This window comes from Stigmatopora argus, chromosome 18 (assembly GCF_051989625.1).
Source record: "Stigmatopora argus isolate UIUO_Sarg chromosome 18, RoL_Sarg_1.0, whole genome shotgun sequence".
Classification (NCBI taxonomy): domain Eukaryota; kingdom Metazoa; phylum Chordata; class Actinopteri; order Syngnathiformes; family Syngnathidae; genus Stigmatopora; species Stigmatopora argus.
Genome location: NC_135404.1, coordinates 8,316,757 through 8,329,082, shown reverse-complemented (window position 1 = coordinate 8,329,082; position 12,326 = coordinate 8,316,757). Strand labels below are relative to the sequence as shown.

General features: G+C 41.3%; 1 protein-coding gene across 2 annotated transcripts in view; it reads right to left on the bottom strand.

Annotated features, from left to right (window-relative positions):
• The window catches only part of LOC144092639 (adenosine kinase-like), an 81,982-nt gene that overhangs the window by 56,328 nt on the left and 13,328 nt on the right, over positions 1-12,326 (bottom strand). For both annotated transcript variants that reach the window (XM_077625622.1, XM_077625623.1), the window contains exon 4: positions 10,954-11,032. In XM_077625622.1, the coding sequence (XP_077481748.1) occupies positions 10,954-11,032 (79 nt within the window). The remainder of the gene's footprint in view (positions 1-10,953; positions 11,033-12,326) is intronic.

Genomic DNA, 12,326 nt, shown 5'->3' with positions numbered 1-12,326 from the left:
AATATTCATACCAGGGAATGACTTAATGTCCACATTTTACATCTCTGTGACCAAACCATCCATGATTGTTATTATTTTTAGAACGATGTCACAATTGTCATGCTATCATCCTCAAACCAATGTGTTGTGAACACTTGACGTGGAATAGTAATCAGTCCATTGGCTATTACTGAATCATAACGTCAAACGTTTGTCCGATGCTTGCTACACTAACACCACTTCCAAATTGTAGACGATGGGAAAATGGCCCCTGGTGCTTTTCTTTTCTTCTTTTTTTTTCTCTCCGAGAGCAGTCAGGCAAAATTGCAAACAGCTGCCAGCCGCCGCACAGTAAAAACGCTAAAGCAGCAACTTTGTGACTGGCACGGGGAAGTTACACCCACTTTGCAATAACATGTTCGGCCGTGACGAGCACATCACTTGGAAGAAACAAAACAAGTTGAGGAAATATGATCATTAATCATCTGAGATGGACCTGACACTGATAAGTGCTCATTATATGTAGCGTTCATTAATGTTCCCCTAGTTTTTAAGTGACTTGAGTTTTAACAAGTCCTTGTTTGTTTGATGATAAACTCGTCAATTTTTTTTAACAATTTTGTTGCTGAAACATGACATCTTTAAACTAAATGGTAAATCTAAAATGACAATGTTGAGGGATGTTTTGTCTTTTAACCTAATTGTACTACTACACCATTTCACAGTATGACATGCTGACACCTAAAAAAAAAAACTGCATTTTCTTACTTTATGATTTCCATTAAGCAGTTGAAAATATTCCATCCAGGTGCTTCGCTTTCAAGCAAAAATAGCAACAACTTTGCATTAGGCTTCAAAGGGCCCAACTCCGACCCTTGCCATTCTCCGTCTGCAAAAGCGAGCTACTCGGCAAACCGCCCACTCCCCCGACTTCTTTAAACGTGTGCTATTTTCATAGCGTAATAGTCGCCGTGACAAAATTCATTATGCTCAAAGGTCTGTTTGCTCTTGGAGTGTTCTGTTTATGTACAGTACGTTAGCACCATATGGAGCAGTGTGCGGAAAATAGTCCACAGTGGCCACAGATGGTGGGATGCAAACATACTCACATACAGATTTTTACTTGGAAATAGTCTGGAATATGCAGTAGATCTAATGACTGTGAGCCAAGAAGCTACAATCGAAAATGTTATTAAATTATTTCGGGGTTATATGTAGTATACAAAAGTTAACCAGGGAAATGAAATGAGTGTGTTGCTAAATGATCTTATTTACTTTAACTGGATAACACAAATGGGATTTAATTTGGATATCGCCCAAGCTAGGTCTAGGTCTATTAACATTTTTATTATATATATACAGTGGTACCTCGACCTACGAGCAGCTCTACCTACGAGATCCTTGAGATACGATGAAAACTTCGACTGAATAATTCGCCCTAGATACGAGAAAGATTTCGAGATGCGAGCAAGCCAGGTGGCCATGGCACTGTCTTGCCGCATCTCTTTCGTGTATAAAATATATCTACGAGCACGGGGCGGAGCTTTGCATTTCCCCCCTGTTTTTTTTCCAAGTTGGTCAATGCATACTACATTTACATACAAAGTAAACAACAATGGATCGGCAGAGTTTTGCAAAGAAAAGGCGACCGTTGACTATCAACGTTAAGCGCGAAATAATTGAAAAACATGAGAGTGGTGTACGTGTCACCGAGCTTGCTCGGCAATACGAGAGGAATATGTCAACCATATCCACCATCTTTAAGCAGAAGGACGCAATTAAGGAGAAGAGGCCTTCCAAAGGACTACCTATAATTTCCCATCGGCGCAGTGACATTCATGACGAGATAGAGAGCCTTCTTTTATTGTGGATAAAAGATAAACAGTTAGCAGGAGATAGCGTGACCGAGTCAACTATGTGAAAAAGCCAGCGGAATTTACATGGATTTGATAACAACGAAAGGATCTGAAAAGGGGGAGTCTTCAACACCTTCAGAACCCTTTAACGGTTCTTCATGGTTCCATTTTTTTTTTAACTTGCATTTTGTAGTCCAGTGCCAATCTGAAGAACTGCTTTTTTTGTATGAATTCACTTAGGATTTATAGTCCAGTGTGGCTCATATATGAAAAAATACAGGTTTTTGTGTGTCAATGGTAACCAATCATTTAATGTTGGCCCCGATGGTGGTATTTATAGAGCCAAGTTCTCTTTTAGGTGGGACTGGTAGTAAAATGTTTGTCATGAAACAAATTAAACTCGTAAATCAATGGACCGGGGTGGCTGTAGCTACAGTATGTGGTCGCACCCCTGTTATCCCTGGGTGTGAAGGTCTCCACTATGTCCAGTTGTCTTTATTTCAAATGTTTTAGGTGCAGGGTGAAGCAAAGTCATTACGCCGCAGTGATTCAGCTCCCGGGAGCGCGGTCCTGGCTGTGTTTACAGCTTACGTTTGTTTCTGTGGTAACATATCGAGCGGAGGAATGGCTGGGTGACGGGCCCGGTGAAGGCAACCCTCCCTTTCGCGCTTCCTCCACTCATTTTTTTTCTCCTTCTTCTTTACACTCTCCCGCCCACTCGGTGCTGAAGAGGCTGTCACACCGCTTTGCCTTTTGTTGCGGAGAGGAGAGCACAACGTGTCCTAGTTAAAGCGAGCGCCCCATCTGCCCCGGCATGATTACACAATTACGCCGGCAAGATTAGTTCCTTTTGTGGTGGCCAATTTCGCTAAACACCAAACACGGTCTTCGCGTTTTGTTTTTTTTCTTCCTTTTTCCACTGCCGTTTGCTACCAGCCTCCAGGAGTGGGTATTGATAGCGTGATGAGACGAGGGCAAGGGATGAGAATATCCTTCTGACAATATTGACTAATATGTGAGGTTGTAGTAAATAAAGGCCGCTGGGGAACTATTCAAACCCTAAATCTTGTTTGGAACATGAAACCAGATTTACAACCTTACTTGGAAATCGTAACAATCCTCAAAGCCTAACGATAGCCTAAAAATTTGATTTGAAATTCGAAAAATGTCATGAAACTAGGGCTGGGTAACGATTGGAAATGAGATTTGTGATTAATAGCATGAGATTTTTGCAATGGACTGCAATTAATCACATTGTCCTACACTACTGTACACTAGCAAAATTCTCCCCAATGTCACAATTTCTGTCTTCCTTTCCCATCGTTTATTAGTTACTACATTCCCTTGGTAAACAGGGTTATAATAATCTTGTAACACGACTAGCTAGGTCACTACATGGTTGGTCAGAACGTTGAATTTATGCTGGGTTCTGCTTTGTATTAAGACATCCTGTTCTTAATTAAATCTGTTCAGAATATAGTAGAGTCAAACAAAACAGACAAAAGGCTTTACTTTTTCTTATGTGGATGGCTCTGATGTTAACACAGGATATTTAAAAAAAAAAACTTGGCCAGGCTTAATAAAATCCTAAACTAAGTTGCCTGGACTACAGCTTGGAGCCATCTTAAAACTCTCACAATACACTAACCGTGCCGAAGACAACTGTTCTGATATTATCATCATCTCATCAGAAGGCCACTCAGGCGAGAAGACGAAGAAGGCGCAGAGGGTTTTTAACTGAAATTATTAAAAACTCCACGGTGATAAATTCCAACTCTAATTACGACATATTATCTTAATTGCCAGGGAGATGCGAATCAACATGCGACAGAAGGAATCACGCGGTGGGAACCGAATCAGTCTGCTTTGACATGTGAAGCTGTCATAATCCTAGCTGGGAGCGCAGGCGACAATTACACCCGACAGACACCCTAATTGTCGTGAGCTCGTTTGCTTTTGTTGGAACCGACAAAGATGCTGACAGCTCGTCACCAGACGCTAATCCCACCCGGCTGCTTGACGGCAGGATGCGACATTCCTGATCTACTCACAGTATTTGTGGCCCCAACACCAGGAAATACACAATTACATTATTTATGTTTCACATCGAGCATATTTCAATCTCTTGTCTATAGGATAATAACGGGTATGGAAATAATCTGTTACTGTTTGACATCATCATATGTCATACTGATGGAGGAAAGGTAACCGCTAGAAATGACAAACCACATTTTAATGACTGATGATATGCAAATTTGAAATAACTTGGGCTTTGAATCCTATTTTGATTTGAAACAACAATGACACTAAAACCATCTTGAAACCATATTCTTTTTGACCATAATAACCATACCACATCAGTTCAAAACCCTAATCCAATTTTACTTAACCAGCATGAAAACAGAAAACAATATTTTGCATAGTTTAGATGGAGTCTTGTTGCTTTGAAAAGTGCATTTGTTTGCTTCTTGGAATAAATCTCAGAGAAAAAAGACAAAGAAAAACTAAAAAAAATAGTCACTTGCAGAGAAACATCCTTATTTTTGACGCAATTTTTGAAACAACTTGTACTATTGGGAACCGAATGCATCAGTGCTCGCTTCCGATGTTGGAAAAGGAGCAATTTGCTTGCTAATTTTGGAAGAGTCTGCTACCACCAACCGGGATGATTCACGTAATTGGAGTAACTTCGCTTTGATAGAGTGGCTCCCATTTCTCTGGAGTTTCTCACAGCTGCCTAATTACAAAATGTGGCGTGATACAGACCTTTAGAAAACATTCAGCAAATAAGATAGATTGGAACTACATTTAAAATCAGACTTTTGCCTGTTTTATCGGTTGGTTTGTTGAAGAAATGTGACCTAACTCCAGAATCATTGAGGTCCTATCTGCCGCCCTGGTAGTCAAAAATATGCATGACAAGGTAATATGTTCCGGTTATCACATATTGCTAAGTGTAGTATGTGGTGTGGATATGTTTTCAGAAACATTTGATTCTTGAGAAAAAAAATGGACGAATGACTGAGTTTGGGAACAATGTTTCCAGTCAAATTTTCGGTGTATAATTTTCATCATGAAACATTCAACCCTTTAGACTTGGGGTTTACTTTCAATAAAATTCAACTCTGATCATTACCATTAAAGCTAAAGTTGTTGATGAATCACTTTGGCACTCTGAGGCAAAAATACCCTGATCTTAAGAATGTGTGACTTAGTATCTTAAACGGAAAATCCTTGAGTTACGCCGTGGCTCGTCTAGAGTCTCTTTCGCTTTCATGACTTGATCTGGCTCGTTCCCAGAATCTTGCATGAAAAGTGGCCAGGCAGGAGAGGATGTTAAGGTCTTACATGGGAACAAAGAACCTCCTTTAACTTTTAAGCGTCAATGAAAACTATGCTAGCCTGTGAAGCCAAAACTTGTCTTGTGGTCGATCTTTTCAGGGAACACTTTAGTACTCTTTGAAAAACCTGATCTCGTGTATTACGTTGAAAATGGACCTCGTTGAACAAACTTGCTCAGGTTTTGCGGTAGGTTGTTTCACGCAATCAGTCCATGCCCCAGTGACCTCACCATTAATTCAGAGGGTAGAGGGTCTAAAAACGTCCAATAGCTCGGGTGAGAGTGCTGTAACTTAATAGGTTTTGCTCACCGATCGAGAGACTGTGCTATTTCCTGTGGCTGTTACAGGCCGGAGCACAAAAATAAACGTTCCTTTATTCAACGCTCTTCGGTGTAAAGCGCCCCCACCACCCTTACACTTTGCTCCTTATTGGGATGTCTGCTATTACTGGAGACTGCTAGGCTCGCACTCCGGTAAAAGTAAAAGGTTGGCACTTTTTGTGCAAAGGGGCCATTTGTTCAGGTGAAAAGGAAACTTGCATGGTAAGCAGAAGCCGGACAGTGGCAGGTAAGGGGTACGGGTGGGGGCAGAGTGGGATCCCACATTAATCACATTGACTTTACAGTGCAAGGATGTCCATTGAAAAATAATTGCTGAGGGGTTTCATGTATAGTTATGTACTCACTTTCTATGAGGTAGAAGCTGTCGGCAGTAAAAGGGATAATAGAGTAAAAGGATCATATTAAAATGTTTGCTGCTTCAACCTTTAACTTGGAGCTTAACCCTGACCTCGGATAGTAATCACAAGTTAATTGCCTACTGATCTGAGCAAAGGGCACAATCTATGCGGCTATATTGTAGTTTCCGATTGGCTTTAGCTTCTTTGTGACAAAAGATAGTGTTAATGAAGGCACTGGGCTGGATAGAGTTTGGAAAATACAGTTTCAATACGGTTATCAATACCAAGAAAGATGCCATTTCATAAAACCGCATAATAAGCCTCTATTCGTCCTTTCTTTGAATTTGTTTAAAAGCTCTAGTAAGAATAGAAGCAGCACATGGCCCCCGTTGCCACCCCCCGTCTTCTTCCTCCTACGGATCCGCTCGAAAAAGTCGCACGTCTTCCGGGTGTCAAGTCGCTAAGTTGAGATGCGGCTGTTGCTGCCATAAACCCGGTGGGAGAGCTTGGAATAATCTCGCCGATGTTAATGATGCAATTTATATGGGAGGGCGAATCGCTGTTTTGGCAGAGTAGGTAGGGGAGGGGGGGTGTTCCCCCTCCACCACGTTCTAGATGGGGGGGGTGTTGGTGGCGGTGTAGGCGAGGATGTCAGGAGCGCCGATAAGTGCTATTACTGTTAGTGCCTGTCAACCTGCTGTGCCCTTTTTTTCCCCTGTCCGGAGGGGCACGACTTTCGATGGGGGCTTATCTACATATTTTCTATATCGGTCAGTATGGTCTGTAAGGACTGTTGCCGGTGTTTTAATTTAATCAACAAAACAGCTGTTGATAAATTGAACAGGCGTATTCCAGATGCGGCGCTTGTCAGTTTTTCCATTGAGTTAAATATTTGAAAATCATTTATTGCCTGGCATGCCGCGATGACTCGCTACACTTTTGAACTTGAGGGAGAAATGGGGATGGTAATTGTAGGCTGCACTATGTTTCCAAAAGGGAATAAAAAAATACATGGTTTCAAATCAAAATATTTAAATGTATTTTCCCCCTTCTTGTTGCTATGCAACACTTGAGCCGCAGAAGGAGAGAAAAGTGCCCAATAAATTTTACTGTCAGACACACAAAAAAGGTCCAACATTCAGTAATCACAACAGTAGTGAACTGATTATGGATGATAGATGTGGTCAGCCTCGTCAGGTGAACAAATGGAAAATAATTAAGTTGTCTAAGTGGAACGTAAACAGATTCCATGAATGAAAATGCAATCAAAAAATGTGATTTTCTGAAAGGAAAATTTTTCTGTCACGGATCTCAAACTGGCCATTTTGTCAAGGCACAGCTGTATATTCATTCAGCACAGTCAAAAAAAGAATGGCATGAAAGGTCTATCTGTAAAAAAATGAGCAATGAGTCCATTCTCCATTTTCTTTTCAAGACAAACTACTCTTCTGTGAGCGAATCAAATACTCTTAGCTTCATTTTCCGTCTTATTCCGGCCTCTTGACACATTTTTGCTTTCCTGCCTGGAATCGTAGATGTCATCATTCTCTCATTTAGGTGCACCTGCTTCCGCCGTTCCCAACCAGGAAGTCTGCGACGAAAGGCGCCACGCAATTGAGCCCTCCGTCGCCGGATCCCTCTCTTCATACCGACATGGGATTGATGGCCAACTCTTATTACCGTTTTGGTGGCAATTTAACATGACGTGTTAACACGTTCTATAGAACTTCGCGGTAAGAAGCTCATTGGTATTTTTTGGCCATGTGTCTTAAAATAATAAACAAGAGAGTTTTAGGGCATTCCGGGTGGTAAATTCGGTAATCCCAAAACCCACCGCGGCTGCTGCTAAAGTTTCTGCGGCTAAGTGATCAAGGCGCAAGGTCAGGGCTTTTAGGAAGACCAAAGACACTAATACTGAATGTCCAGTCACAAGGAATGTCTTTCCTAACGAGTCATTACAAGTAAGTAACAGTAAAAACGCCTAATGGCCTCTTTTAGTGGGAAAACCTCGTCCAACGCCGGTGCTTGGCGACACAAAAGCTCTACTCTTTCTGCTTTGCCAGTTGCCTTCGTCTTCGCTAAGTGGTACCAGGCGTAGGAATTTCTTCATTTAGTCCATTGCAGCTCTTTATTTACTTAACGGAATGAGCTATGAAAGCCAAACATTAGGTCATGGCATATTTTCACCCAGAGAAATAAGTCAATGAGACATCAAACCTTGTATTTCCTTGAGCGTGGCAGCTTTTTTCCTAAAAGTTATCCTGTTTTTTCGAATACAACTTTCAACAGCGTGACGCACATGCGTTTCCAATTAGGAGCTCCAAAAGGGCCTGGGCCCCCATTCACCGCTTTCTGCAATTGACCAGGTCTGAGGAAATGTTAAACAGGCATCATAACCATAACAGTGATGGCAGGCTTCCCCCCCCCCCACACACACCGCCACCTCTTATTCTTTCCAAACAGTAATTAAGACGTCGCTGTAAGTGTACGACACAAACCGCGGGCGCTGCAGAAAATCGGAATAAATCAAGAAAAAGACTAACCAGTTCCTGATGCGTTAACAGCCACCGCAAAAGTAATTTGTCTCTTTGTCGAAAGTCTGTTTTGCAAACGAGGCAATGATGGTGATTTGTCAAGTTATTAATGAAAACATACAACTTGCATTGGGGAACTCGGCAGTGGGATGCCTTTTCCCAGCAGACTTAATAACTCCAAAACCTGGAGCCCACCCCTGAGGAGCTGTCGCAGGACTTTGATGTTCTGTCTAAACGAATCCACTGTGCTTCTTAATCGAGACAAACGCCCTCCACCCCTTTGTCAACTGCCTCCCTCTCCCAATCCTGTCACCTGCGCGAACGACATTACACAGTTTAGAAGGTCAACGTTCTCCCCGGGAACGTAGTAAAATGGAGCTGTTAGCCATCTTGAGGTTGTTTGATGTGCTAGGCTAGTTTTAGTTCCTTTATAGCCCTGCTGCCATCCAATAAGTGAGGATTCAAGTTGGGCGCCGGAAGCCAAAGCATGGGAAAAGGCTACAAGCCCTGGGATCAAAAACACTGATATTAGGGCGAAATAAATACAAGGTGAAAAATTTGCTGAGCATCAGGACTGCCACAAGTGGTCTTTGGAAACATACAAGTAGTGAAAGAAGCCTGAGAAGAACAGTGCCGATAGATCCCTCCAGTTTAGGTTTTGGGAAAGGGAACATAGACTAGTTTTAGTATGCCATAGTATAGGTATAGTACATTATATAGTATACAACTGCTATGTTCTTACTACAACATCCAATAAATAGTGATATCTTCCAAAATGTTACAAAAAAATGTAACTATATGTGACTTCTTGCAATTTTTCAAGCACAAGTACCACCAATCGACTAAATGGAATTGCGAATGCTTTCAATCCAACCTTACCGAAGTAGAGAGACGTTAAAGAAAGTGATACTTATCCGTCTAAGCTTCCGTTTGGTCAATTCTCATTTAACTGAATCCAATTACTATCGATTGAGCCTATTCTTAAAGCCCAGCTTCAGGTTTGCCTTGATCCCCAACTTGGTCAGAGTGGAGCTATTTAACCCAGTACAACCCCTGATGAAGCGGTTGTTCGGGGAGTCGTTACGTTAATCATTGATCCACGAGCACCCGGGGGGTCTACCCGCAGTACACCTATCTCGTTTCCCCTTTAGGCGGTGGGGCGCTTCATTGTCAGTGGAGATTCCTTGAAGTTTGCACAAAAGTGATCAGCCGTGAGCCAGTTATGAATTATGCATTTCTCATAAAAGAGAACCTTGAAGGTATAAAAACGACAAAAGCTGCTGGCTGTGGGAGGAAAACAGAGAATCAACACTACATCTTTGCTCTGAAGAAGGCTCAATAAACACGGTAAAATAACATTGGAGCAGACTCTGCCATGCCGTTAGAAGAGCAATTTAGTTGACTGAAGGCTTCTCACACTGGGTACAAGGAGAGCATGTCGACTTTCTCCACTAAGGACAATTTCCGCCTGATTTCACATGGGAGTTTTCAACGTAGCTTTGGGCAGTCTTCCCGAGCGCCACGTCTTGGCTGAGGTAATTCTAGATTCCACTAAGGCAGGCCACTGTAAATTTAATTCTCTTCACGCTCGTGAGGAAGTTGAGGTGAAGCGTAAAGGTGCTACGGTGGTAAACTGACCTCCATCCAGAAGCAACTCCCAATTTTTGGAGTGTTAACGTTTTAGTCGAAACCTTGTAGATTGAACCTCTGCCACCCACACCTCGGTATCTAAAAGGGTACACCAAATGGGTGCAAGGGAGCCAGATGCAATTCCCTACCTGGAGAAGCCCTCACATCTGTTTCGAGAGTATCATCTTTGTAGATTTATGTTGCTGGTGGTCACCCTCATTTTTGTCACCTAGCCTAGTCCTTGGGGGTTAGTCGGCCACAATTTTTGCCAATTGTGGTGTACCATGTTTCAGTCAACCAATTCCAGTTCCTTGGAGACTGCGAGAACCCTCAACATTCCCAAACACAAATTTTGAGATTTTATTTGTCAAGAAGTTTAACCAGCTGACCCCTGCCACCCATTTAGCGTTTCTGGTAATCAACCTTATTTCAGCTTCATCCGACACCCGCATTTCTTGACTTACTAGGGTTCCGCATTTCTCTCATTTAATCTATGTACAAACAGCAATCTTATCATTCATAAGTCAAGGAACATGGTCATGCATAAGCAACTGTGCATAAATCTCAACTCCATTAATCGTTAAAATTGGAAAAAATAATAGCATACAAATGGAGACTTTGGAAATTAGTAACTCATCATTTGTCCCAATTTCATATCAATATGTTTCTATTGGCTTTTGTTTACTACATGCACATCATCACGCAACATCAGATTTGGAGGACCAGTTTCTTATATAATAATAGCCCGCTTCATTTAACATTTATCTGATGAAACTTATTGTGACTCGCCAAATGCATTGCGGCTGGTAATTTCTCTCTCTAATTGATGTGTCTTTAGGTAATTGGACCAAAGAGATAATCGTGAAAATATTATGAAAGCCTTTTTTCTCTCTCTCTGCGACACCTCTGATAAATTACACAGACAAAAGACTAACCTGGGCGATTTTCACAGAGTTCTGCGTCGAACCACCGGCATGATATTCAACTTCTTTCCTCTTGACAATTTCTTCAAATCTTAAAAGGAAGCACAATTTGACAGGTTTTTTTTAAGTTCAAGAACGATCACACAACAAGAGACCGTGAGTAAATAACAGTTTTTCAAAACACAGGAGACCATTAACTAAAGTTGAGAGTATTGAAACCACTTTCACACAAGGTAAATAAAAAGAAAACACAAAAAATGGGTTTGGAACTTCGGTCTTTTCTGTTCAATATATAAACACATAGCTCATTAGACTGTAAAAAATGATAAATAAGCCGCATTGCACTATAGAAAATGGTTCAAAGATGAGGACAAAAGAAGCAGCCTATAGTTTATTTATGAGAACCAAATATTTAAATCTAATTTGTTCGCAAGCGTATTTTGTGCTGCAGAACTGATTTGAAAAAAGTTTATTTTTCGATAGTTTTGAGTAGTTTTTTATCACATGCGAAAATATGCGATCATGACATCCCTAAATTGGATACTTTAACAAAAATATTGCCAGAATCTTGTTTACACAGGCTTGCCATTAAGTCATACAGTACAAATAGCTGTTTTTTTCATCTCAAAATAAACATAAATTTTACATGAATAATTTTTTTCTCTGGCAGCTTGCAAAAGCATTTTTCTTCAAGTAGCTTCCAGCGGAAATGCCTGCAAGTCTTACATGAGTGATATCTTGAAGAAAAACACTGAGGGAGTCAACAAACATTCAGTTTAACAGTTCAATCAATTCTGCATCTTTCAAAGCCATTTCTAATATGAATCAAGTTGATGTTTGGCGTATGTGATGCAATGTTGAGAGGAACTTTTACTATCAGGGGAAGCACTACGATGAATAATGAGAATTCTTCACACACACACGGCCCTCGCGGGAAGGGCGGTTGTGTAAATGTGTCCGCCCCACTAAGAATATTGACCAAGGAGCCCCGAAGATGATACGCTGCATTCCCAAATGGAATCGCGCGCATTTGTGGATGTATTTACAATCCACCGACAAACTGTCCAAGGTGCCGTGTAATTCCGCTTTAAATTAAGTGAGCGTGTGCGTGTAAGCGAACATAAATCACCAGCACGTCAGTTGTATAAACAAACTATTACACGGTGTCAGGCAGCATTCCCTTTTCAGGATTTTTTTTTTGACACGGGAGGGTAAATACATTCTGAGGGAGCTGGTTTGGAATTCCATTTTTTTGGACAAATAAACATTGGCTTTCAATCATTGGCTGCCGTTGCCGCAATAGACGTCCGAAAGCTTGACACCTTCACTGTAAACTCTTGCCAGTTGGTTTTCAGACAGAAAAAAACAATTTCTTTTGCCAGGTG